Consider the following 27,155-nt stretch of genomic DNA (forward strand, 5'->3'; position numbering starts at 1 on the left):
CTACGGGAGCCGGGGCGGCCCGGCAACGCGCCCCATGTTTGTCAACAGGGGTCCTCGGGTGCCTCGCCCTCGAGGGGCAGCCCCGTTCCGGGCAGAACCCGGCGCCCAGCGGTAGCCCTGGCTTCCCCGTAGCTTCACGAGTCGCGGGTTTGCCTGTCGCCCCTCTCCCCGCCCCCCCAGTAAACCTTCGCTGCTTGGCCAAACGCCGGCGCCACACGCGTGTCCGGGTCCGGCGCCCCCACCTCCACCCGAGAGCGCCCCCATCTGCTCGGAGAAGGAACTGGGTCCCAGGAGGACCCCGTTTCGGCGGGTTCTCTGTCCACCCCCTAAGCACAGATATAAATAAGGGCATCACTTTTTCTTAATAAATTTATTCACAAAAAAAAGATTGTAGAGGGTCTGGGGGCTGTACACGGGCAGGGGCCTAGGGAGCTCTGTACACGGGGCTGGAAGACGAGGGAGCCTCCAGGTGGAAGGGTACTTTCTCAATAAAAAAAATAATGGGAGCTACAACCACCGCCTCCCCCCTCCCCGATTAAAAAGACACAAAAATAGACGTCTCTGAGGTAAATGGGGAGCCTGGGGCTTTAGGGGGCTGAAAGGGTTTCACAGGTGCCGGGGCGTAAAGGGGGTGTCACAGGCACCGGGGCGGCTCCTGCATCAGTTGGTAGAACAGCACGTAGCCCTCACTGGACGCCACCTGGTTTTCACTGACAGGAGAGACACTGGGAAGAAGGGAGAGGGGGGCGCGGCTGGTGACCATTCCTGGACGCTCCCTCCTCTCCCACAGGACCAACCTCCCGGCCTCTGGGAAGAGCACTGCGCTTTTCTGGGGCTTCCTCTTAGGGAAAGGCTGCGGCGCGGGGATGGGGATGGGGCCGGGATCGCGGAGGCGGCTCCTCTCACCGAGAGTCATTGTAGACGTGCCAGCCAGTCTGGCAGCGGCACAGGGCTGTGTAGTGGCCGTAGTGGACGCTGCCCGAGTGGTTGCAAAGGGCATATAGCTGATATATGGGGCTTCCTGCAGGGTGACAGTCATCCAATCCAAGGATCAGGGCCGAGCCCGCTAACACTCTCCCCCACCCCGCCTTCAAAGGCGCTCTTCGGGCCTTCCCCTCCAGACTTACCGGCTTTGTCACTGGCAAAGTCCCCTAGGCTCAGTCGCTGCAGCGGGAAGTCTACACCTACTGAACTTTTCTTGATGGAGCCTCGAGAGGCAGAAAATCGATTAAGATCTAAGCCCTAGTTAAGGAGCATGTGGGGGGGGGGTGGAGGGCATTTGAAGGGGGACTGAGGTTTTGAATGCTGTCCCCTCCCCTCTGGGAGCGTGGCAGGAAAAGGTGGAGTGGCAGGCTTTTCCTAAGGAAAATGCGATCCCCAAATGTCTGGCCTCTGCAGACACGGAAAATAATGGGGAGGGGGGGACGACTGGACAGGAGTAACTGGAATTTGCAGATTAGGATACGGAGCACAAGGATTCGGGGGAATCTTTGTACTGTCAACTTTTTGGTACTTCGTGTCTTCTGCCGACATCGATCACACACCTGGATGGATGTCAAATAACGTCGCGTTAATGTGCTCCTCCCCCCAACTGGCTTTTCTGACACCTTAACTCACATTTGCTATGCTCCCCAGTACTTCCTTCTCCCCTGGGCCACTCCCCCTCTCCCCTAGGATGAATCTGAGAGTCCAACACAAACCCAGACATACAGACACTACCCCGATCAAAGCATCATGCGATCCCGTTAACTCAGAGGGCTGCCCCCCATCCAGGCCTCCCACCCTTACTGTATCCTTGTGGAACCCCACGTACTGGAGCATTCTCTGACTCTAGCTCTTCTTCCTTGGTGAAAAGGCTGAAACAATCCCGCAGAGACACCTTGCCCCCGGCAAATCCTTTCTGGGGGGGTGGGGATGGGAATGAAAGGTCAGTACATTCTGGACTGGCTTCTCCAACTCTTCTCCATCAATCCAGACTTCAGTTCTCCAGACACCCACAGGGTTCCCTCCCACGCTCTGGGGGGTGGGCAGGGACTGGTCACAGAACTCAGGTCCCATCCATCCCTGGAATCCTCCGGACTCCCACCTTGGGGATGGGCAGGGACAGGTCACAAAAAACCTCGAAGGTCGTGGAGCGATACCCACAGGCCTGGCACTTGAGACAACTTTTCAACTGGCCCACAAACAGGTCTAGACAGAAGAGGCAGGACAAACGGATATTACGGGGTGCCGGAGACTCTCCCTTGGCCCCACCCCTCTGCCTGACCCTTCCTTTCCCAACGGCAGCACCGCTAACAACCCCCTTGCCCGCTGTCTGCGTTTTCACCCTCTAGTCTTGCTCCTGCACCCCTTCACGGTACTGGTCTTTCTCCCAAGCCCACACCCCTCCCCCATGCCGATCTGCCCCCATGGCTTTGCAGATCCGTACCCACAATCTTGCTGTCTTCTCGCTCCAGGTAACGCTTCCACATTAGGTTGGCTCGGTCATCATCACTACCACAGATCAAGGGAAGTGGGGAGCACCCGTGAGATGGGGGGCCCCCCAACACCACGGAAATGACTCATGCAGCCCTGCACCCCACCCATACCCCAGTTCTGTCTCTGCTTTCCAAAGACCTGTCAAAGGAGTAAGGCTTCAGAAGGCTTTCTGGGGAAATCCAAGGAAAGAGAAAAGAAAGGAACAAGGACAAGGAAAGAACAGCCCACTTCACTACGTCCCTGGTTGTGAACTAGCCCCCCCAACAGAGAGCCCAGCCCTGTCCCCTCCTCCATCTGCACCCCTTGGCCTCCTTCCTCCGACCTCTGCCCCGCTTCTCAAACCACTTTCGGGGCTAAGTGTTTCCTTAGTCTCTACATCCTCAATCCGGGCTAGCTCGGTTCTGTGTAGGGGGAAGGCTGCCGAGAAAGTACGGGAAGGGGAGGGAGGGAGAGTGACCCTACCTCAGGTCCAGTTCTTCTAGCAGAGCCCCTCCGCGGCGGGGCTGAGAGGGAGCCGTACCGCTGGCCAAGATGGGCGGAGCCCGGCGGCCTCGTCGGTTGATTTCCAGGTGCAGCCGCTCCATGAGGAGCTTCAGGAACTCTTGAGCATCCTGCTGGCTATGGCCAGAAAACAGAGTGGTGGCCACCGACCCCCACCGGGTCCCTAGACGCTGTCTCCCGCCCACACGTCGGTCCGCTGCCTGGGTGAGGAACACCTGAAGCCCCAGGGCAATGCTGCCAGGGCCCCGGCTCGGCCCAGGGAGGACCCTCGCACCCTCCAGCTCTCCTACCTGTATCCAGAGAAGGAGGGAACGTATTTCTGGAAGACAGCTCGGAATCGGGTGGGATTCACAGCTTCGCAAGAGTCAGGATGCCACAGGGCCCCGATCACGTCTGCAAAGGCTGTTGGGGTGGGTGCGGGGAGACCAAGGTTAGAGACCGGAAGGGGCAGGCCAGAGGGTGGAAAACCACCTGGAGGGAAGCAGGCAGCAGGAAACACAGACACTGCGGCCAGATTTAATGGTTGGGGCCGCCACGAGTGGCAGATGGACCCAGAGGGCGGGGCAGGGCCCGGAAAAGGGGAAGCAAGGGTGGCTGCCCTACCTTCAGTGAGCTCTTGGGCTCGACCCCCTCCAGGCACCTCTTGCCGGAAGTCCCTTCGCAGACAGAAGTCCCGAAGGGGCCGAGTGCTGCTCAAACACTGTAGCACTGCGTTCAGGAAGCACTGGGGAGCGGGAGATGCTGCGGTCACTGCCAAGGACCAGAGACCTGCCGCCTAGAAGGGCTCCAGTGCTTTCTTGTCCCCCTCCCCCAGATCAGCGCCCCCCTCCTACCCCTCCCCTGCACCATTTCACATTCCGGTTCCGGAGGAAAGACAGGAGAGCGGCTCTCACCGTGTTCCCCAGATTTCGGAGGCCGACATGACCAGAGCCCAGGAGCAGCGTGTGATGAGCCTGGAAGGTCAGAGTAGAGTCAGCAGTTCCCCATCCACCCCGCCTGGCCCTCGGACTTCTCAACAGCACGCTGCCCACCGCTTCGCCACCCCTGGGGAAGCACCCCCAAGCTCCACCCTCTTCCCCCCACTGGGGACCGGGCGCTCCCCACCTCACTGGCCATGAGCAGGAAGCCCATCACAGCTGAGTGTAACACGGACTCCGCCATGGCTGTCCCAGCAGCTCCCCACTTACTCCTCTGCCCGGCTAGCCGGCGCCGCAGCTCCTGGGGCAGCTCCCCCAGCACGGGCATGGCTGCCCAGCTGCTCCCCACGCCCACCTTGCTCTCCGCAAGGCCCCCTCCTGCCCCCGTGGCCCCGTCCTGAGCCCTCTCCTGGTGGCTCCAACTGCACTCAACCTCGCTCCCTCAGCTGGGGAGATGGACAAGCACACTAACTCAGATGTGCTGGGCCCGCCCCTCGTCAGCTCCAGAGACTAATGAGGCCTCGGCAGCATCCCAGGAGGGAAGGTGAAGCAAAGGAGAGGAAGGGCCTGGGGACGTGGAGAATTTCAAATGGCTGGGCTCATTCTCTGGGGACTGAAATGGTACATCACGCTGGCAAGTCACAGATAACCCGGAAAGAAAGGTCTGTGAGGCTCGAGGGTACTTAAGGAAGGGACAGGAGAGTCCCAGCTACTGCAGTGAGGGACTGGGAAAGGAACCTGGGGGAAAAGATGGAAAGACACATGATGGCAAGAAATCTGGAGGCCCTAAGGTGGGTCACGGGCACGGAAGGTCACAGGGACCACCAAGTCCTCACCATTTTGTCATCGGGGTAGAAAGACTCGGAGGGCCGGGCAGATATGACGTGGAAAGAGCCATGGGAAGTAGGGGGCTCCGTCCGTATACTGAGCAAGGTTGGGGGGCCAGGAAAGCCTCCGAGGCGGCGGAGAGAAGCGCTGCGTCTCAAAGTGGGAGGCTCAGGCCGGAGCGCCAGGCGGCTGAGTGCGGCCCCGAGCTCCCCAGCGCCGCGGTGCCCTCCCAGCGCGATCCCCATTGGCCGCAAGTCCCCACTGCTCACAGACTTGGACCGAGTTAGGTTGGTCCTGGAAGGGAGAGGCAGAGCCACGGCCGGGGGTGGGGAGCCAGGCAGGTGAACTCCATGATCTGCCCGAAGGGGTCCTCTGGGGCGAGGGCCTGAGGTCCGACCCCGTCCCAGCTCCAATTTCTTGAGCCGCTCCTCAGGGGGACCCGGCCGCGCAGGCAGAGGTCGTAACATGGGGTTCGGCCCCGGGGCTGGGTTTCGGCGCTCCTTGCTTCGGGCCCGTGGGGCAAACGGTAGCTTGGATCCCACTCGGGGCTGGACATTAACAGGTGGCTCTCGGGTCCGGCCCAGGCGGTGCTCGGAGGCCTGGGGCATTGTGGACACCACAGGCTGGACCTGGGAGGAGAAGAGAGGGTCAGTATTTGGACGTGGAGGGAGGTGGGGACCTAAGTTACCACATCTACATACTCCACCAGCAGCAACCACGTCAGTCACTGTATCCCCAGCACCTAGCCTCGTGTTTGGCACAAAGTGAGTACTTGGCATCCACTGAGTAAATGAATGAATGATAGCAGCCCACTGCTTCGACTCTTTCTGTATTCCTCACCCCCTTCCTGCCGAACACCACCGCTTGACTGAAAAGCCAATGGGAGTCTCTGTCTCGGCTGTCTTCATGATCTAAAGGCTCATGACAAGGGCCCCCATACCTGGCTGGTCAATGGGAGGTGCCCTGGGTCACTTAGAACCTCTGGACGAACGAGGGTGTGGATATAAGGAAAACAGCCCAAAAGACAGCACTCCACCCTCGAACCCCTGGCCCTCCGGGCTGCAATGAAGCGGACTAAATGGGTGGCCAGCGACTCCCTCCCTCCCCCACCATTGAGCTCCCACGAGACGTTGGGGCTCAGGGGCAGTGGTGGGGAGGTCGAACAAGCCCCTCATCTCCGCACCTCTCCCACCACAGCAGGGCTTCAGCCGGGTCCGCCCCCCTCGAGGGCAGAAAGGCCGAGGCTGCTGATTGGCTCTGGGGTCCGGCGGCGTACTCCCTGCGGTCCACCGATGCTGTCCCTCCAGCCCCGATATCCCCCGGCCTGCTGGGGCCCCCGCGCCCTGCCTTTGTGGAGGGCGTCCTTTCGGGTCCGGAGCAGCCTTCCCGCGGCTCCCCCCGCCCCCCCACGCCATAGCGCCCCGGCCCGTACCTGTCCCCCGGTGAGGCGGCGGGGGAGGCCAGCCGGGGCCAAGCCCCAGCTCAGGGCCACCCCCTACTACCCCCGTGCAGCCCCCCCGAGGGCCGGGCTGCAGCCTTAGCTGCAGCTGTTGCCCAGATCTCTCCCGCCGCAGGGGCCGCCGCCATCTTTGTTGGTCCCGCCCGGCCACCGGCCACCGGCTTCACCGCCTCTCACAGCGCCTGCGCACCCACACTCGGCAGCCACCCACCTCCTTCCTCGGCGCTTGCGTGAACCCGCCCCCTTGGCTCCGCCGCCGCCACCATGGAAACGCAGCCAACTTAAGGACCGTCAGTTCCCAGATGTGCTTTGAAAGGTTTTTAAACCCTCTCTCCAAAGCAAGCCCCTGAAGCATAGGGTCCTGGGACCCACAGGGATGAAGATCTGACAGTCGTAGCATGGCCCCCCAGGCTTGCAGCACGGATCCTTGCCAAGGAGCAGGGGTGCCAGTGTGGGAAGCTGCAATGCTTGGGTCCAGCCCGCAGACCAGCGGAGAAGCATCCAGCACTCCACACAGGGATGGGAAGATCCCCGGAGGGCAGGGAATGCTGGTCCTGCAAAACCGTTCCTCAAGCATCTTGCAGACCAAAGCAGTAAGCACCCCGGTAAAGAGCACTTTGAGCGGATCTCTGCAAGCAGATTTCAGCAGGAGGGAGTGCAGTCAAGATGTCCTTTCCTTTCCCAGCTCCTGATCACAGCATCCCCCAATCTCCCCTCCCTCAAACTAATGTAGTTGTACCTGTGCCTTGGGTCCCAGCCTGCTCTCCCTCTCTTCACAGCCACCAATGAGAACCAGCGGCCATCAGAGGCAGCAGCTTTTATTGATGAGTTATCTCCAGAAACCAAGAACACCGCGCACCCACTTTCCAGCCTGCCTCCCATCCTTCCTGGATGTCACATTGCCCCACTGGGGAAAGGGGATATAAATTGCCTTGGTTTTCCAAAGTCCCAGTCTTTCCCTTTCCTGTGTAGCCTTAGAAATTCAGCGGCTATACTGTTGTTTTTTCAGCAATGCCTGATGTGGCTACTTAGTAACAATTATGGGTGGAGGGATATGGGGGAAAGCAGTTGGATGAGTAGGAGTGCTGCACAGGAAACAGGCACAGAACAGAACAGAACGTAGCCTGTCAAAGGTCCCTCCGTCCTGCCTCGGTGGCTTGATCCTTCATTGGTTGCATTTCTCTTTATGCTGAATCACGCCCTTCTGAATGAGATCGGGGATTTCCACTGCCAGCCATGGACCCAGCTGCAATACAAGCGAGACCGTGTTGGGATTACTGCCACCCAGTCCATGCCCCTTGGCCCATCGGAAGCTCCTTCCTGGAGAGACTTGATGAACATGCCCAAGGAAAACACTGTTATTCCCTGTGTATTCTCAGTTACTTTTCTTACATTGCTCAGGGCCTAATCCCCCTCCCCCTTATATACCAAATACCCCAAACTTACCCCCAGAGCCATGAGGTGAGCTAGTCCAAACTTGGGCACGTTCCTGGCCCACAAAGGCTTAAAGTGATCAGTCAGGCATATTTTGCCACCCCTATAAGAGGGACAAGAGGAAGAAGGGGTTGACAGACAAGGTTTACCATAAAGCACAGCAGCCTCTTAGAAGCACAGGGTGACTGTTGGTGATCAGAATTAAGCACGAGGTTAGCTAAGTAGTTTGCCCAGATGCAGCAGAGGGGAGCCGGGAGGCCCTCTAGGACAATTTCTGCCTCCCAGAGTTCTTCCCCAAGGCCTCGCTGACCTTTTCCCATCTGTTGAGTACCTGTACATCTTGGCTGTTTTCCCATCCAGTTCAGGAACTGCAATTTCGGGAGCAGTAGTGGGATATGTGATAGGAATCTGGAGGAATAATAAGGTCTTAATGAAACAGAATCAGGATAGAAAGAAACTAATCTAATCACACATATCCCTTGGTTGAACTGAAATGTGTGACAACCCCCCCCCCCCCACCTCACCCCCGGCCCCAAGCAGCACACACACACCAGGATTCTGGACTTGGAAAGGAGCAGCTGTCATCTATGGTTACTTCAGGCCTCAACGTTTCCCTTCTGTTTTAATTTTTTTTCTGTTTATTTATTTTTGAGAGACAGTGAGAGCGTGAGCAGGGGAGGGTCAGAGAGAGAGAGGGAGACACAGAATCTGAAACAGGCTTCAGGCTCTGAGCTAGCTGTCAGCACAGAGCCTGACGTGGGGCTCAAACCCACGAACCGTGAGATCATGACCTAAGCCGAAGTTGGATGCTCAACCGACAGAGCCACCCAGGCCCCTCCCTTCCATTTAAAAAGTTTTCTTTGGTTCCTCTAAAAAGGTTAGCTTGTTATCGGCCACCTAATCCCTCCCCTTCCGCTAACTTCCATATTTCCCATTCCATCTTACTCACGTCAAACTCAATGTCAAACTCATATTTGAGCAGGTCATGGATGTACCAGCATTTTCCAAACCACCTGTAACAAAGACCAAACCTCAGTCCAATCTGCCCATTCTTCTCATACTCAAATAATATATTCTTGGCTTAGGTGATCAGCCTAGGAGACTCATGAGATGGGAACTGGGGTGCTCTGGGGCTGTGGGCATGGAGACAGCTAATAGGAGGCAGGGAGGGCCTGGCAGGGGGCTTTGGGATGTTACAATGCTCAAGCTATGTAAGGTTCCCACCTCCCAAACTACCAAGAGGGTCTGCCTACCGAGTCCCTTCCTTGTTGGACTCCAGGCGGAACCAATCATTGTCAGCATTCTTGTTGTTCTCCACGTACTAAAAGCAGAGAAGGAGGTCTTTGAGGAGGGAGCTGAGGTCAAGGGCAGTCCTCTTCCCTCAAAAGAAAAGCACGTGATTACTTTTTCTCTTAGTGTATACCCAACTTTTCTTTCTTTCTTTCTTTTTTTTTTTTTTTTTTTAAGTTCATTTATTTTGAGAGAGCTTGTGCACAAGTAGAGGAGGAGTGGAAATAAAGGGAGAGAGAGAGAGAATCCCAAGCAGGCACCTCGCTGACAGTGCAGAGCCTGACTCAGGCTCCATCCCATGAATCATGAGATCATGACCTGAGTCAGAAGCTTAACCAACTGAGCCATGGAGGCGTCCCCCCCTCCCCCCCCACCCCCACAGCTTTTCTGACATAAGCAAGGCTGAAGACAGTTACACCGGTAAGTAGGAAATGTACCCAGAGCAGAGAATAGAATGGTTGGGTTCCGCTCCATTTAGCAGGCGCAAAACACTTGATAATACAGCCCAGGTTCTCTTCCCACCTCTGATATTGTGTGTCCTCAGCCCACAACTCATTTTATGGTATACTCTGTCCCTGGAGGACCTCAGATAGTCCTGGTTAAAAAAAAATTTTTTTTTAATGCTTATTTATTTTTGAGAGAGAGAGAGACGGAGAGGGAGAGAGAGGGAGAGAGAGGGAGAGAGAGAGAGAGAGAGAGAGAGAGAGAGAGAGAGAGAAACAGAGTGTGAGCCGGGGAGGGGCAGATAGAGAGGGAGACACAGAACCCGAAGGAGGCTCCAGGCTCCAGGCTGTCAGCACAGAGCCAGGTGCAGGGCTCGAAATCATGACCCTCAAGATCATGACCTGAGCTTAAGTCAGACTCTTAACTGACTGAGCCGTCCAGGAGCCCCAAACATAGTCCTGGTTTTGCCTAGTACATGCTGTTGATTTCCAAATCTTTATTTTAATCCAGACCCTTTCCTGGAGCTTCAGACTCTAGTATCCAACTGTAGATGAAAATTTATTTTTTTTTAATTGTTTAAAATGTTTTATTTTTGAGAGAGAGAGAGACAGAGTGGGACCAGGAGAGTGGAGGAGAGAGAGGGAGACACAGAATCGGAAGCAGGCTCCAGGCTCTGAGCTGTCACCACAGAGCCTGACTCGGGCCTCAAAGTCATCCTGAGCTGAAGATGGATGCTTAACCAACCTAGCCACCCAGGCTTCCTATATACTGAAATTTTTACTTTGACTTCACAGGTACCTCAAACCCAGCATTTCCCCCTGGTCCTTCAGACCATTTCTTCACTGCACCAACCTCGGTGACGGCATGCACTCAGTCATGCCAGCCAAGCCCTGGGAGTCTTCCGTGACCTCCCTTCTCCTCTCCTCTCCACCAGTCCTTCAGGATGGCTGCTACTTTGACCCTTTAAATGTTCTTCAAATCTACCTCTTCTCTCTATCCTCACTCTACCTATCCAGTTTATTTTTAATATTTTTTAATGTTTATTTACAGAGAGAGAGAGAGACAATGCTAGCAGGGGAAGGGCAGAGAGAGAAGGAGACACAGAATCGGAAGCAGGCTCCAGGCTCTGAGCTGTCAGCACAAAGCCTGACATGGGCGCAAACCCACGAACCAAGAGATCATGACCCGAGCCAAAGTCGGACACTTAACCGACTGAGCCACCCAGGCACCCCTGTACCTATCCAGTTTAGATCATCTTTTGCCTGGATTAGTGACAGCCCCCTAAATTTGCTTCCTATCTTCAAACTCACCTCTTTCCATTCTGTTTTCCCCTCTACTGCCACTGTGACTGGCCCAAACCCAATCTGACCATACTGTCCCTCAGCTTAAATGACTTTAAAGGTATCCCAGGGCCTACAACATACATTTCAAGAGCTCAAGCCTATCTTTCCAGACTTGTCTAACCCTCCCTGCCATGCACTTGATGCGTTAGTAACTCTGATGTTTCTATACTTTTCTATAGAGTTACAGTTACAGTTAGCAACTGCTTATGTTTCTATACTTCTTCATGCGCAATATGCCATATCCAGCTTCTATGCTTTTGCTTATGCTGTTCCTTTTCCCATGAACATCTTTCCCTTATCCTCATGTTTACCAGGTTAACTTATGTTTACCCTTTAAGGCTCAGCTCCGGCACTGCCTCTTCCAGGAAGCCTTCCCTGACAAGACACCAGCTGGATTAGGTATCTCACCTTCTGCTCTGCAAACATCCTAGCAATCTTTCCATCTCCCTCTCCCGCCCCTTAATGAATTACAATGATTTGTTTCTATCCATCTCAGTAGGTTCCATCTTACACGCCTTTGGATCTCGTTCTAGGTGCTAGGTGTACAACAAAGCTGGTGGTTCTTTTCAGTGAATAACGTGCTGCTGTCCTTTGAAACAGAGACCACTGTAAGGAAAACAAACTTTCTTCTCTCTCTACAGAAAGCAGATGAGCTGAGAAAATGGCTCATTCCTAACTGTGAGTTTCACTCAACTCTTAGCAACTAACACTTGAATTTTAAGCCCTAGCCGGTGTGCCTCCCTCAGGAAGAGTGAAGGAAGGAGCAGAGAGATGAGCCAGGGACTTAGAGCCCCAGGAATCCCTTTTGATTACCTCCCCTCCATCTAGGAGAGCAAACACCTGGAGCCAGAGAGACACGTCACCTTCCGGGGAGGCGTATCCCTAAAATAACTGCTGCTTTGGCCCCACTTGGGCTCCCAAACTGAGTTTCTTTTGCCCCCTCCCCATCATACCTTCCTAAGTCCCCCAGCCCCACACTCGTCCAGTTTCTACGAATTTGGGAGTTAAACTTTATAACCGGAAGCGGCTTCCACACGGAGCCTATTACTAAGAACACCTGATTTCCCGCAACCCTTCTGCGACGCGGTCGGCCGCGGAAGCAAAACTAACCCGGATAAGAGACTGATATTCCTCTTTGAGTCGCTGCACCCACAACTCACGATCTCGAGGTCCGGCGTTAGTCTTCAGCACCGGGATCTCAGACACCACACGCCTGGTAGCCTCGTCCGCCATCTTGGACGAGGGCGCCGGAGAAACGCGGAAGTTGTATCGCCTGCAGTTCACACCCAGGGGGCCGCCATCTTTACTGTGGGAAGATGGTCTGTTGGGGGCTGCGTTCGGACTTCTTTGAGTGCGATCTTTATTTTCTTGTAACGAAGACAAGTTGTCACCTGGTCACTTGCTTGTGGGTGCAACGGTTAAAAGAGAATGGAACGGATTGCTTCTTAATATGGTACCTATCATTTAAAAAAACCGCAGATTGCTCAAAGGGTGACTTCCGCTCATGCTCAGAGGAGTAATCCCAGAAAACTCGGACGCCTTCCCAAACTTGAGAGAGTTGTTAGAATTTCTGGCTGTTGTAGGCACTGTGCCGAGCACTGTCTTCCTGAAACGCGCTGTTCACGTGTTTGAATAAGCTTCCTTAGCTTCCATAGTTCGGTTCAGGTAGCAGGGGGCAAAGCAGTCATCCAAAGAAGGATAATTGGAGAATCAAAGTATACACAGCGTCGGTCCTGAAGAATTAACACAACCGAATTAGAGAAATCTTAATAAGCGCCAAAGGAGTTTAGAGATCGCAAGAAAACTTGCCTTAATCTAGCCTAGACATGTTTTAATCTGGAATTAAATCGCCTAGGAAGGGCTCTGGTGCATGGCACACAGTAGGTATCTGGTAATGCTTTTGCAGAATTTTATATCTTCCTGTTGGCTTTTCAACCCAAACACATCATTTTTGGCTTTAATTTACATATCATGTTTGCTCCGTTAATCAGCCCGTGAGAGTAATTTTGGATCAGATTCCTCAAATGCTATCGTCCATCTACAAAGCTATATTTTAATTATAAGTATGCTGTATCTTAACTTCCAATAGTCATAACTTCCAGTACAATGTTGAATAAAAGTTTTGAGAGCATACATCCCTGTCTTGTTCTGATTTTAGGAGGAAAAGCATTGTTTTTTTTTTTTTTCATTACGATGTTAGCTGTAAACTCTTCATAGATACCCTTCATCAGGTTAAGAAAGTTCCCTTGTGTTGGTGTTGAGGGTTTTTATCATGAATGGGTGTTGGATTTTTTTCCAAATGCTTTTTTTTGTGTTCACTAGGATGCTGTGGTTTTTGTCTTTTATTAATATGCCATATATTTCTTTCGTAAAAACATTACATATTGGATAAAGCAAAGGCAAAGCTTTGCAATATCTGACTAGCAGTAAAGATTTATTCCCTTTTGGGTGTAGGCACTGTGGAGTGGTACAGATTACAGAGATCTGGAATGAGGATTTGCAATTAATTGTTGTAAGACTTTGGTGATGGGGTGAGGGGACAATGGGGAAATGTAGGTTAAATGGTGCAAGCTTTCTAACAAAAAGAATAAATTCCAAGGATCTAATGTACCATGTGATAACTACAGCTGATACTGTGGTATTGCATATTTGAAAGTTGCTGAGAGCAGATCTTCAGCGTTCCCACCACACACACATACAAAGAATGAACTACGGAAGCATATCAAATCATCACTTTAAATATATAGAAAAATATTTGTTAGTTATTCCTTAGTTAATTAGTTAGTTAGTTTTGGGGGAAAGATTTTGGAGAGTAATGATGTGAATAGTATTTTCTCACATGTAAAAGGAGGACAGTGGGGTGCTTAGGTGGCTCCATTAAGTGTCCAACTCCTGATTTCGGCTCAGGCCACGGCCTTGCAGTTTGTGAGATTGAGCCTGCATCCAGCTCGTGCTGGCAGCAAGGAGCCTGCTTGGGATGCTCTCTCCTCTCTCTGCCCCGCCCTCCCTCTCTCTTTCTCTCTCTCTCTCTCTCTCTCTCTCTCTCTCTCATAATAAACAAGTAAACTGAAAAAAATTTTTATAATTCTATTGCTATGTTTTATTAAGTGTTTATTTATTTTTGAGAGAGAGAGGCAGAACACAACACGGGGAAGGGCAGAGAGAGAGAGAGAGAGACAGAATTTGAAGCAGGCTCTGGGCTCTGAGCTGTCAGTGCAGAGCCCAACAAGGGGCTCAAACTCATGAAACTGTGAGATCATGACCTGGGCCCCAGTCAGATGCTCAACTGACTGAGCCACCCAGGTGCCCCTGAAAATAATGTTTTAAAAGGAGGATAATAATATTTGTAAGGCTGCAACTGTATATGCAATCTCTCTTTGTTCCTCCGTTCATTCATTCGTTAACATAACAGGCTTTCAGGATGAAATTCAGATTTAATATATAGCAGTAATTTTCAAACTTTCTGCAGTAGTAGAGCCAAAGTTACAAACAAAATCTGAAGTTGGAATCTCAAAATACAAAAACAATCAGTGCAGACCTGCCATCGCTCAACTTCAGCCAGAAGACCTCTAGTCCTTAGAGCACATCCCCTGAGTTAAGGACTCCTCACGTTTTGTTGTTTGTCTTGAAAGACTGGAAGTTCAAGGTAGGGACTAGTGAACATATCTCGTTCATTGCTGTATTTCTGAAATGTAATACTATACTGCAGTGCCCAGCACAAAGTGGGTGCTCAATCAGTATTTTTACTTATTTTTTATTATTCTTATTTTTATTTATTTTTAATTTTTTTCTGTTTTTTTTTAATTTATTTTTGAGAGACAGAGAGAGACAGAACCAGCAGGGGAGGGTCAGAGAGAGAGGGAGACACAGAATCTGAGGCAGGCTCCAGGCTCTGAGCTGTCAGCACAGAGCCCGATGTGGGGCTGGAACCCACCAACCTTGAGATCATGACCTGAGCCGAAGCCAGACGCTTAACCGACTGAGTCACCCAGGCACCCCTCAGTCAGTAAATTTAAAAATAAGGGTACTCAGTCAGTTAAGTATCCAGCTTCAGCTTAGGTCATGATCTCATGGTTCATTAGTTCAAGCCCCGTGTCAGGCTCTGTGCTGACAGCTCAGAGCCCGGGGCCTGTTTCAGATCCTGTGTCTCCCTCTCTCTCTGACCCTCCCCTGCTTGCACTGTCTCTCTCTGTCTCTCAAACAAACAAACAAAGAAACAAACAAACATTTAAAAAAATTAAAAATAAATGAAAATCTGGGGCATCTGGCTGGCTGAATCAGAAGAGCATATGACTCTTGATCTTGGGGTTGAGTTTGAGCCCCAGATTGGGTGTAGACATTACCTAATAAATATTTTAAAAATAAGTAAATAAAAATCTTAGTGGGTGTAAGGTAAGCACCAAAAAGCTGTTTTTTAAAGTCTGAATCTGGTGTGCCTGGGTGGCTCGGTTGGTCAAGACACCTCAAAATGTTATAGGGAGCGAGCCGCCCTAAAGAGGGTAAGTGTAGATGGGCAGCCAAGTTTTTCTCTGTTATTGCCTAGCAAAGAATTATTGTAAATTATAACTTGGTCTCTGTTATGCTGTGGAAAATTGGATTTGCACGCAAAAGCACTTGGTAAGGAGAACCATAATAACTAACATTTATGTGGTGCTAGGCACTGTCCTAAGCCTTTTTGCAAAATTAACTCCTTTAAATCTGGCAACAACCTTATGGGAGACGCTTCCATTATGCTAATTTACATTTGAAGAAAGTGAGCCCCAGTCGCCAGCTTAGTGAAAGCAAGCCCTGGGGTGCTGGGTGACGGGCAGTCCCACTCTTGATTTCAACTCAGGTCAGGATCTCAGGATTTATAAACCTGAGCCCCGGGTTGGGCTCTGTGCTGACAATGTGGAGCTGGCTTGGAGTTTTCTCCCTCCTCCCATTCTCCCTGCCCCTCCCCCTCCCCCACTTGCACACGCTCACTTTCTCTCTCCAAGTAAATAAACATTGAAAAAAGGTAAGAAGAAAGAAAGAAAGAAAGAAAGAAAGAAAGAAAGAAAGAAAGAAAGAAAGACAGAAAGAAAGAAAGAAAAGAAAGAAAGAAAAAGAAAGAAAGAGAAAGAGAAAGAAAGAAAGAAAAGAAGGAAGGAAGGAAGGAAGGGAAGAAAGACAGAATGAAAGAACGAAAGAGATAGAAACGGAGGGAGAGAGGAAGGAAGGGAGGGAGGAAAGAAGCAAGCAAGCCCTAAAGTACACAGCCAGTAAACGGTGGAGCTGGCATTCACGCCAGCCCGGTCTGCCTCTAGAGATCACGTCTTTAACCAGCCCGTCTGGCTCTCTCCCGTTCCCGGGGCCAGAATAAAAAGAACAGCTGGGATTTGCGGAGCTGGAGCTGGTGGCAGGGGCTGTTGGTGACTCCAAAGGTGCAGACAGCTGTCAGTAGTAAACTCGTGCTTCTGGAAACAGAGTCTGGTGGTTCTGAACCAAGCAGGCAGAGCCCCAGGAACCCGTGGGAGACGACTGACCTCCTCCCTGGAAGGAGCCCAACACCCTGTGGTGTTGGTATCCCTCATGGGAACTTTGGAACTACGGACTTGGAGTTTCACTGTTAATGTGACTTCACTTCGGAAGATCTGGGGGTGCCAGAGGATTTGGTTCACAAAGATGAAAAGACATCTTTTTTTATTGGGGAGGAGGAACTAATATGCAGACAATTACCATAAAATTTTAAAAATCTCTGTTCTGGAGACATACAAAATACTGTCTGAGTGACAATGCTGAGAGAACAGGGTGAGGCTGATGGCATTTGAACCCCAGCTCTTAGGATGAAGCCCCCAGATGTGCTGGCAAGGAGAGAGAAGCGGAAGTATGGAGTTCCAGGCGGACAAGAGCACAAGTAAAGCCAGAAGCCATGAGGAAATACCATATTAACCAGCAAATATCCAGATCATTATTTATCATGGAGGAGAGAGAATGCTCGTACGAACAATTAACACTATGTTAATTCTATGCAGTATGCTATATGAAAATATTTATGAAGTAGACATCAGAACACAAAATTTTATATACATATAGTTTTAAAATATCTGCTCTTGAATAGCTAATCCATGCACCTGCTCAGAATTCAAAAGGTACAAAAGGATGTAGAGTCAAATGTAAGTCTCCTTCTTCCCTCATTCCTTGGCTGTTTAGTTCTCTTCTCCAGGAGCCCCTCTCCTCCAGCTAGTTGTGTGTGTGTGTGTGTGTGTGTGTATGTGTGTGTGTGTGTCCTTTCAGATTGATCCTATGTGTTTACCAACATCTACACACATTCACTCCTTATTTAAAAAAATTTAAATGTTTTTTTAATCTATTTTTGAGAGGGAGAGAGAAAGTGTGAGCAGGGGAGGGTCAGAAAGAGAGGGAGACACAAAATCCGAAGCAGGCTCCAGGCTCTGAGCTAGCTGTCAGCACAGAGCCCGATGCGGGGCTCGAACCAACGAACTGTGAGATCATGACCTGAGCTGAAGCAGGACGTCTAACTGACTGAGCTACCCAGGAGCCCCTATTTTATTATTTTTAATGTTTATTTATTTATTTTGAGAGAGTGAGAAAGGATGAAGTGCAGAGAGATGGGGATAGAAGATCCAAAGCAGGCTCTGACCAGACAGTGGAGAGTCTCATGTGAGGCTTGAGCCCACAAACTGTAAGATCATGACCTGAACAGTCAGACACTTAACCAACTGAGCCACCCAGGTGCCCCTAGATTTTTAAAGTAATCTTTACATCCAATGTGCGGGTCGAACCCACAACCCTGAGATCACGAGTCGCACGCTGCATGGACTGAGCCAGCCTGGAGCCCCTACTCAACCTGGTTGGAGTAGCTACTATTTGTTACTTTTCCAGGATTTTCCTTTCAATTCTGTTTTATTTCTCCATGTGAACTTAAAATAAGCCTGTTTTACTTTAAAACCTCCTGCCAATATTTTTCTACAGATCATATTAAGTTTATAGACAACTTTGGGAAAGTGGTATCATTATATATTCTCTCTATCCAAGAACATGATGTTACTTTCCATTTGTTCAAGTTTTCTTTTATGTGGGTAGCATTTTAAAATTCATACAGATCTTGCACATTCTTGTTAAGGTTATTCCTAGGCATTTTATCTGTTTTGTTGCTATGGAGTCTTTTCTTTAATTACATCTTTAACTTACTGTTTATATATATAAAGGATATTTATTTCTACATTTACTTTCCTCCCACGTTACTAAATTCTACTATTATTTGCTGTAATTTTAAAGTTGATCCTCATGAGTTATCTAGGTAAATAAGACAACTTCTGTAATAATACTAATTATATTATTATTTTAGCTATATAGAGATGTATATAAATAGCTAAAGCTTGGAACATGAAGAAATGATGTAAAATGAGGAAGGAGGAAAATTCTTTTTGTTAGATATAAGTTCATTAATGATAAACTGAAACAGTATTTTAGGATCCTTAGCATTTTAAATGATAGGATCCTTAGCATTTTAAATGAGTTCAGCCCCTGGACACATGGTATTCTAGAAATCAGAAGTATTATGTAAGTGAAATTGTGTCCCCTTTATGTAATTTGAAGAACTCACAATACAGCAAATGTCCATATTTTCAAAGAGGGACATTCTAGATGGTGAATTCTGGAAACTGAAAAAAAGATGATTGATTCATAATAAAATTATAGAACGTTTATTAAAAAGTGGCTTACCAAAACCACAATGAGCTATCACCTCGCACCTGTCAGAATGGCTAAATTTAACAATCCAGGCAACAACAGATGTTGGCGAGGATGCGGAGAAAGAGGAACCGTTTTGCATGGCTGGTGGTAATGCAAACTGGTGCAGCTGCTCTGGAAAACAGTATGAAGGTTTCTCAAAAAATTAAAAATAGAACTACCCTATGACCCATCAATTGCACTACTAGGTATTAATCCAAAGGATGCAGGAGTGCTGATTTGAAGGGGCATATGAACCCCAATGTTTATAGCAGCGCCATAAAAAATAACCAAATTATGGGGAGACCGAAACATCCATCAACCGATGAATGGATAAAGAAGATGTGATACACACATGCACACGCGCGCGCGCGCGCACACACACACACACACACACACACACACACAGAGTGGAATATTACTCGGCCATCTAAAAGAATGAAATCTTGCCATTTGCAACAATGTGTATAGAACTAGAGTGTATTGTGCTACATGAAATAAATCGGTCAGAGAAAGACAAATATCATATGACTTGGCTCATATGTTGAGTTTAAGAAACACAACAGGGGCACCTGGGTGGCTCAGTTGGTTAAGCCTCCAACTTCGGCTCAGGTCAGATCTCACGTTTGTGGGTTCAAGCCCCGCGTCGGGCTCTGTGCTGAGAGCCTGGAGCCTGCTTCGGATTCTGTGTCTCCCTCTCTCTGTGACCCTCCCCCTCTCATGCTCTGTCTCTCTCTGTATCAAAAATAAATAAAACATTTAAAAAAATAAAAAAAAAAAAGAAACACAACAGATGATCATAGGGGAAGGGAAGAAAAAATAAGATAAAAGCAGAGAGGGAGGCAAACTGTGAGAACCTCTTAAATACAGAGAACTGAGGGTTGCGGGAGGGGGAGGGGCTATATGGGTGACGCGCATTCAGGAGGATGCTTGTTCGGATGAGCACTGGAGGTTATATGTAAGCGATGAATCACTAAAGTCTATTTCCGAAACCATTATTACACTATATGACACCCACCAAAAAAGAGTGATTTATGAGCAATGGGAAAAGAAGACTGCGGTCCACAGATGCCTACAGCTGTTCGCCACAATGCAGTGTCAAGTCTTCCTTGCCCTTGGGCCTCAGCCTAGGACACTCCTCCCCATTCTCTGCAAGGTGCTTGGTTCCTTTGTGGCCTTTGGGTCTCGGTTTCCAAGTCATCTCTTCAAAAAGAGACTTTCTCTGGAGCCCCTGGGGGCCCAGTGAGTTGTGTGTCCACCTCTTGGTTTTGGCTCAGGTCATGATCTAATAATTCGTGGATTTGAGCCCTGCATCAGGCCCTGGACTGATGGTGCAGACCTGCTTGGGATTCTCTCTCTCTCTCCTTCTCTCTGCCCCTCCCCACTCGTCCTGCCTCTCTCCCTCTCAAAATAAATAAACATTAAAACATTAAACAAGAAAAGGAGAGAGAGAGAGAGAGAGAGATTCCCTGGTTATTCATTTTTCTGTCACAGTATTCTGTTCTTTTCCTTCATAACACCTCCCTCGATTTAGAATATTTATTTTCTTTCCTTAGTGTCTGTATGCTCATATAAACAGTGAGCTCCGTGAAGACATACCTGTGTTTTTAAAAGATTTCATTTTACTATCCTTTAAAAAGTTTTATTTATTTTGAGAGAGGGAGCAGAGCACACACATCGGGGAGGGGCAGAGAGGGAGAGAGAAAACACGAAGCAGAGCCTGACATGTGTTTCGATCTCATGAACTGTGATCACGACCTGAGCTGAAATCAAAGAGGCAAAGAGGCTGCTCAGGCGCCCCTGAAGATTTCACTTTTAAGTAGTCTCTACACTCGATGTGTGGCTTAAAGTCACACCCCTGAGATCAAGAGTCGCATGCTGCACCAGCTGAGCCAGCGAGACGCCCCCAGACTGGTCGGTTTTGTTCCCCAGTGCGTACCTTGTCCCATATGCCTATCACAGCATCTGCTTTAGTAGGTGGCTAACATACATCTGTTAAGTAAATGACTAAATGCCATTCTTTGCCAGTGTCATTAGATTAACAAACTAGGAGAATGTCATAGACAGTATATCTTTTTTTTTTAATTTTTAAACTTTATTTATTTTGAGAGAGACAGAGACAGCATGAGTGGGGGAGGGGCGGGGGGGGGGGGAGAGAGAGAATCCCAAGCAGGCTCTGCACTGTCAGCACAGAGTCCAATGTGTGGTTCAAACCCAAGAAATTGTGAGATCAAGACCTGAGCTGAAACTGAAACAGACGCTTAACCGACTGGGCCATCCAGGCGCCCCGACAGTATATCTTGATTTCAGAAAACATAGGTTTCCTGACATGTTCTTTTCTTTTAAGTTTATTTATTTATTTATTTGGACATTGTGAGCAGGGGAGGGTCAGAGAGGGAGACACAGAATCTGAAGCAGGCTCCAGACTCTGAGCTAGCTGTCAGCACAGAGCCTGACACGGGGCTCAAACCCATGTACCATGAGATCATGACTTGAGCTCAAGTCGGATGCTTAACCAACTGGGCCACCCAGGCGCCCCCTGACATGTTCTATTTTTTCTAATTTTTATTTTTACTTTTTTTCATGTTTATTTCATTTTGAGAGAGTGTGAAGGAGCAGGAGTGGGGGAGGAGCAGAGAGAGACACAGAATCCAAAGACAGGCTCCAGTCTCTGAGCTGTCAGCACAGAGCCCGAGGCGGGGCTTGAACCCACGAACTATTGAGATGACCTGAGCCAAAGCTGGCAGCTTAACCAACTGAGCTACCCAGGCGCCCCCATGTTCTTTTAAACAGACAGAGAATGGGCTAGAATATAGAAGCATTTTAATTTACAGAACAACCAATCAACCAACGAATTGGTTCTCTAATTAGCTAGCTGGTGAGGCTGGTGTAACAGGGCTATTTTTTTGTCATCGCCTGTAGGACACCCGGTGGCTTAGAAAAAGCCATCCACATGGGGGCAGCAGAGAGCACTGATAAAGATCCTCAGGCATTTCTGAAACCTACTGGAAATTGCAATCCGTAAATATTAGATAACACTTACAGAGCACTTACCGTGGGCTTGGTCCTGTGCTAACAGTTCATATATATTAACTTAATATAACCATGAAAGCAACGACCTGTGGGGTGGATGTTATATTTACCCTTTTACAGAGAAGTGTTCAGAGAAGTGAAGGAACTTGCCCTAAGTCATATTAGTGAGTCAGAGCAGGGGGGACAAGCAAAGGGAACAGGTTAAGGAGAGCCTTAGACAGGCCATTAGGACTCAGTGACTGACTGTGGTCCCACTCAGAAGCCAGGGGATACTGGAATTCTAGCTAAGGGCTTCCGTTTAGGTTTGAAGTTCAAATGAAATTAGGAGCTAACAAGATGTCTGGGTGAAAAAGAATAACAGGAACTGCTTGCAGTTAACAAGAGACCCAAGAACTAGAGTGAACTGTCAGCTGAAGGCTGAAGGTCAAGGGTAAACCCCAGGCGGGACACAGGAGAGGGAGACACGGAGTCTGAAGCAGGCTCCAGGCTCCGAGCTGTCAGCACAGAGCCCGGCATGGGGCTGGAACCCACAAACCACAGACCTGAGACAAAATCTGATGCTTAATTGGGTGAGCTCCCCAGAGTTGTTGTTTTAGTTAATTTATCTATCTTGAGAGAGAGAGAGAGAGCGCGCGCATGAGTAGGGGAGGGGCAGGGAGAGAGGGAAAGAGAGAATCCCAAGAAGGCTCTGCACTGTCAGCACAGGGCCTGACATAGGGCTCAGACTCAGGACTGCCAGATCATGACCTGAGCTGAAACCAAGTCGGATGCTTAACTCACGGGGCCACCGGGGTGACCCAGTTCTGCCAAATTTCTAGTTGAAGCAAGGAGAGGGTAGAAAAAGATCATAAGGCAAGAGATGAAGTTTTTGCTTTTACTGTAGAGATGACGGAGAAGTTAGGCCAAGGGGGGAAATTGTTTAGCGATGACTAACAAAAAAATTTGATGTGTTCGAAATCGTTTTTCACGTGACAGGCATGAGAGTGCCCATTTCTACACAGGTCTCTATGGTTTAGCTCATGTTTACAGTTCACCTCTGGAAACCTGCTAAGCTTTAAGGCGACATTATTGGGCCACCTGGGGGCTCAGTCGGTTGAGCGTCCGACTTCGGCTCAGGTCATGATCTCATGGTTTGTGGGTTCGAGTCCCGCGTCGGGCTCTGTGCTGACAACTCAGAGCCTGGAGCCTGCTTCTGATTCTGGGTCTCCTTCTCTCTCTGTCCCTCCCCTGCTCACACTCTGTGTCTCTCTCCCTCAAAAATAAATAAACGTTAAAAACTAAACAAAATAAATAAAGTGGCATTATGATCTTGTCAACGCCTATTACATTCAAGGCTTCACGTTGAGAGAATGAACTTCCAAGGCCCCCAAACAAAACATTCCTACAAACGCACCCACCAATGGATTGACAGGGGCAGCGGCCAGGCAGTGATCCCCACGCCTGGGATTTGTAAAGCTTAGTTGTTAAGTGGAAGAGGGGTCCCATCCCTCCCTTGAGCTTTCCATTCTGAGTGAAGAGGCGATATGGTTTTCCCCGCAGGCCGCAACGGACACCCTGGCCGCCGAGTGGGCCGTCCTCAGCACGACGTCTCCTCGCTGATCCTCTAACCGTGGTTGGGCCAAGGCTGGAGAGTGAGGTGGGCTCACCGAGAGGAATTACTATCGTGAGGTTCGTCCACATTGCCAGGATGCCGAGGACTTCAGGATGTGGATACGGATATGGAGAGAAGATGATTCCATTTTTAGTATACCTGTTTTTCTCTGTTGTGGACTTCCATGGTTTGGGGGTGCCCCCCACCCCCTATACATCACAGTACCTGATGTCCTGATGTGTCTTCCTCAAAGAAAAGCTAGGGAGCAGTCTATGAAGTAATGAGGATAGAGAGGAGGCTGTTTACAAAGGAACAGAGTTCGCATGGGTTCAGGGGGGAAATAAGTGCGGGAGAGATTTTTGACTTTTTCTAATGGAGAGCTCTTCCCTTCAATCTTCTTAAAAATGTTTTTATACTTAAATTTTTTTAATGTTTTTACTTATTATTGAGACAGAGAGAAATACAGCATGAGTGGGGAAGGGGCAGAGAGAGAGGGAGACACAGAATCAGAAGACAGGCTCCAGGCTCTGAGCTGTCAGCACAGGGCCTGACACTGGGCTCAAATTCATGAACCCTGAGATCATGACCTGAGCTGAAGCTGGATGCTCAACTGACTGAGCCACCCAGGTGCCCCATTCCCTTCTACCTTCTAAAGTAGAGGCTGCTCTGGGTGCCTGGGTGGCTCAGTGGGTTAAGTGCCAACTTTGGCTCAGGTCATGATCTCACGGCTTGTGGGTTCGAGCCCCGCTTCGGGCTCTGTGCTGACAGCTCAGAGCCTGGAGCCTGCTTCAGATTCTGTGTCTCCCTCTCTCTGACCCTCCCCCACCCACTCTCTCTCTCTCACAAAAATGAGAAAATGTTAAAAAATTTTTTCTAAAAAGTAGGAGCTGTTCATCTTCGGAAGATTGTGCTTCCATCATCTTGCAAAAACTCATTCCCCCTTGAAGCTTCTACCACTGGTGCGACCACCCTGCAGCCCCCTGCTTCTTGAGGACCCAGCACCCATTCACTAACCCGTGTGCCAACTCCCCTATCATTCTGGGTGAGTCTAGGAAAATCCATGTAACCTCTAGTAAGTTCTGTTTCTTTTCATGAGTTTTCCCCCTCAGTTACTTCTTGACTTTCTCAACTCCAACTTATACTCCTACTTTCCTCATCTTCACCATTTCTGACAACACAGGTTTTTCTTCTTTCTTTCTCTTATAAAAAATTTTTTTTAAATTGAGACAGAGAGAAACAGAGCATGAGCAGGGGAGGAGCAGAGAGGGAGACACAGAATCTGAAGCAGGCTCCAGGCTCCGAGCTGTCAGCACAGAGCCCGACTCAGGGAACTGTGAGATCATGATCCGAGCAGAAGTCCAACGCCCAACCGACTGAGCCACCCAGGCGCCCCCTTTCTTCCTTTTTAAAAAGAGATATCCACTTCCAATTTTATTTTCATTTTTTAAGTAATCCCCACACTGAATGTGGGGCTTGAACTCACAACCCTGAGACTCCTGAGTCACATGCTCTACCCACTGAGTCAGCAAGGTACCCCAACACGAGTTTTTCTTGATTGCAGCTTCAGGGCTACAGTAAGGAATGGGAGAGGTAGCACTGTCGAGTGTGGAAACGCTGGTGGTGTCAGAACTGGATTCTGAGTGACGGGACCGGCAGCCATGATGCATAAGGGAGGAACATGGAACAGCACAGGGATCAGATTCTACGTATCCGGGGGAAGGTTCATGATCTGTATTTGACCTTTGTGCCAAACTTCCAGGAAAACTAGGTCTGGAACTAAAAGCATGTTTCCTATTAGGTGCCTTTCTGAAGACATCCGACACTTTTGACAACTGTGATCCTCTTGAAACACTCGCTCTCTTCCCTCAGATTCTGTTATCGCCTCATTTTTATTTTTTCTCATTGGCTGTTCCTCTTCAAAGATTCTCCAAGGGCTCTTTTTCTATTTGCACTTTATTTTTTTAAAGTTTATTTTTGAGACAGAGACAGCAAGCAAAAGAGGGGGCTAGAGGGGGAGGGGGGTAGAGAGAATCCGAAGCAGGCTCCAGGCTCAGAGGCATTAGCACAGAGCCCGAAGCGGGGCTTGAACCCACAAACCGTGAGATCATGACCTGAGCTGAAGTCAGATGCTTATCCAACTGAGCCCCCCACCCCTCTACTTGTACTTTAAATGTTGGCATTCCCCCAAAGCACTCTCTTTAGGCCTCTGCTGTTCTCTGGAGTTTACCCAAATCTATAGCTTCAACACCCCTGAAATGTTCGTAAGTAATTCCGAGTCTCTGATCCATGCATCACTGGAGTTTAAAAAAAGTAGTTTTCTATAGAAGATAGATACACAGTAAAACAAATTCAAACAGTAAAGATGGATCTAAGGTAAAAAGTATCAATTTCAACCTTCTCAGGCCAACGCTCTCCATGGTTAATTTCTAAGTGCCTGTGTAAATGGGCTGTGTGTATTCTTCGGCCTTTGCTTTTTCCCCAAGTAACAATTCCCATTTAATTTACTCCTCCTCCTATCAGAGCCCTACATTCAATTGCCATTGGTACTTCTAGCTGTCCCATGGGAATCTAAAACTCCTTCCCTTTCTTTGGAATTCAGCCTCAGGCTACACACGACTGCCAGCCCCTCCGCTTTTTTTTTTTTTTTTTTTTTTACAGTCAACACCATCAGAAAATGGTCTTTATACACTGTCCCTTTAGTCACTCAATTTAACTTACTTTGGTTTCTATCCACTGTATCTCTAAAACGAGTTGCTTCAAAATTACCAAAGGACTTCCGTTTGCTGGACACGGTTTAGCCCACATTGACCTAATCTCTCACGTTCAACAACTTTGACCAGATTCCCTGACACTTCTCTCTTGGATTCCTTTTCCCCCTGGTCTCCCCCGCTCCAGGCCCTCCTTTCCGGTTTTCGTCCCTCATCTCATTCTGATGCAGACCCTCCTCTCCAGACCGTCTAATCCACTCCCCAGGCTTCAACAACCATCTACATTCACACGCTCGCTGGCACGCACACGGCAAACCTCTGGGCTTCCAACCCACGTTACCTAATATTCAGTGGTCTCTGAGGCATCTCACAGGCACCTAAAACTCATCCTCTCCCCCAAACCAAAACAGAAAATGGCATCACTTTCCCCCAGTTGTCCGAGTCGGAGCACTGGGAAATCGCCTGGGCCTCACCCCCACTTCCGACCCAGTTTTCTCCACCTGCAGTCGCCTTCTCCACCTTCTCTAAGGCGGACCACTGCCGTCTCTTGCCTGGATAGACTCCCCAACTGTTCTCCTTGCCTGTAGCTCCGTTCCCTCCTGCCCGTTCTCCCCATCGCAACCAGCGATCTTTAAAAAATGCAAACACAACTGTCCCCTTCTCGGCCAAGGCCCTTCGAAGCCTACTCACTGCCCTTCGGATAAAATCGACTAATTCGCAAAGCCTTGCGCAATCGGTCCCTCGCGGCCTCCTCTATTACCTCTCCTTTAATCAGCAGGCTGCTGGCAGTTCCAGAACGTCCCCGGCCCCCCAGCCCCAATTCCCACCAGTCCAAAATTCGGCTCTGGCTGCACTTCCTTCAGGAAGCGGGCGCTCAAAAGGCAAACGCTCAAAGGATGAAATCCGAGGGGTCATCTGAACAGCGCACTCCGCTCCGGACTAATCTTTACGGAAAGGCCGGATTTACCGGAAGTTCAGGGCAAAGGTCAAACCCCGATCCTGACCCTTTCCCGAAGTTCGCGGGGCAGTCCGACCCTTGCTCTATTCCGCCCTTAGGAGCATGGCTGCTAGCCCCAGCCTTTCGACGGGTCTTGAGGTCGACACCGGCCAGCTCGGGCGCCACGCAGGTTCTCACACTCGAGAACGGAACCCGCACTCTCGCCTCATTACGGCCCTGAAGCCACCGTCCGGAAGAGCTCGCGCTGCCCGCTTGCCCCAAAGCAAGATGGCCGCCAGGCTCTAGTCTCTCGCCCCAAAGTGAAGCTGTCCACGCCCCGGTCAATGCCGCTGCCAGGCTGCCCACACCTAGCATGGCCACCCCGGCTCATGCCTCACTATGGCCTCGAAGCCGCCGCTAACCGGCCAGGTTCCGGGAGGCGCTGCTGCGGACGCGGCCGCCCCCCCTCCCCCCCC

The 27,155-nt window shown here is 49.8% G+C and overlaps 2 protein-coding genes and 1 long non-coding RNA gene across 3 annotated transcripts; 1 reads left to right on the top strand and 2 right to left on the bottom strand.

The window, feature by feature from the left end:
- Window positions 1-350: 350 nt before the first annotated feature.
- On the bottom strand, window positions 351-6,551 carry USP21 (ubiquitin specific peptidase 21). The gene is made up of 13 exons (XM_029935767.1): window positions 6,157-6,551; window positions 4,733-5,353; window positions 3,873-3,932; window positions 3,583-3,703; window positions 3,270-3,381; window positions 2,941-3,096; window positions 2,429-2,493; window positions 2,087-2,190; window positions 1,814-1,900; window positions 1,466-1,544; window positions 1,128-1,235; window positions 907-1,021; window positions 351-725 (listed from the first exon to the last, which is right to left on the bottom strand). Exons 2-13 carry the CDS (start codon window positions 5,330-5,332, stop codon window positions 635-637), a joined length of 1,698 nt encoding a protein of 565 aa, XP_029791627.1. The 5' UTR covers window positions 5,333-5,353; window positions 6,157-6,551; the 3' UTR covers window positions 351-634.
- On the top strand, window positions 5,923-7,544 carry LOC115288444. Its single transcript, XR_003907004.1, has 2 exons — window positions 5,923-6,776; window positions 6,963-7,544. It is a non-coding gene; the product is annotated as an uncharacterized LOC115288444 (long non-coding RNA).
- On the bottom strand, window positions 6,986-12,090 carry UFC1 (ubiquitin-fold modifier conjugating enzyme 1). Its single transcript, XM_029935768.1, has 6 exons — window positions 11,805-12,090; window positions 8,871-8,938; window positions 8,567-8,630; window positions 7,949-8,025; window positions 7,630-7,720; window positions 6,986-7,429 (listed from the first exon to the last, which is right to left on the bottom strand). Exons 1-6 carry the CDS (start codon window positions 11,925-11,927, stop codon window positions 7,349-7,351), a joined length of 504 nt encoding a protein of 167 aa, XP_029791628.1. The 5' UTR covers window positions 11,928-12,090; the 3' UTR covers window positions 6,986-7,348.
- Window positions 12,091-27,155: the final 15,065 nt, after the last annotated feature.

The sequence above is a fragment of the Suricata suricatta genome, chromosome 3 (genome assembly GCF_006229205.1).
Source record: "Suricata suricatta isolate VVHF042 chromosome 3, meerkat_22Aug2017_6uvM2_HiC, whole genome shotgun sequence".
Classification (NCBI taxonomy): domain Eukaryota; kingdom Metazoa; phylum Chordata; class Mammalia; order Carnivora; family Herpestidae; genus Suricata; species Suricata suricatta.

Coding starts and splice junctions, on each gene's coding strand:
- USP21 (XM_029935767.1), bottom strand. CDS start 5,332: ATGCCCCAGGCCTCCGAGCACCGCCTGGGCCGGACCCGAGAGCCACCT. Junction 2,191..2,428: donor AGAAGACAGCAAGATTGTGG/GTACGGATCTGC, acceptor TCTTCTGTCTAG/ACCTGTTTGTGGGCCAGTTG. Junction 1,236..1,465: donor CCCCCGAATCCTTGTGCTCC/GTATCCTAATCT, acceptor ACTAGGGCTTAG/ATCTTAATCGATTTTCTGCC.
- UFC1 (XM_029935768.1), bottom strand. CDS start 11,927: ATGGCGGACGAGGCTACCAGGCGTGTGGTGTCTGAGATCCCGGTGCTG. Junction 7,721..7,948: donor AAAACAGCCAAGATGTACAG/GTACTCAACAGA, acceptor TCCCTCTTATAG/GGGTGGCAAAATATGCCTGA. Junction 7,430..7,629: donor CTCACCTCATGGCTCTGGGG/GTAAGTTTGGGG, acceptor CTTGTATTGCAG/CTGGGTCCATGGCTGGCAGT.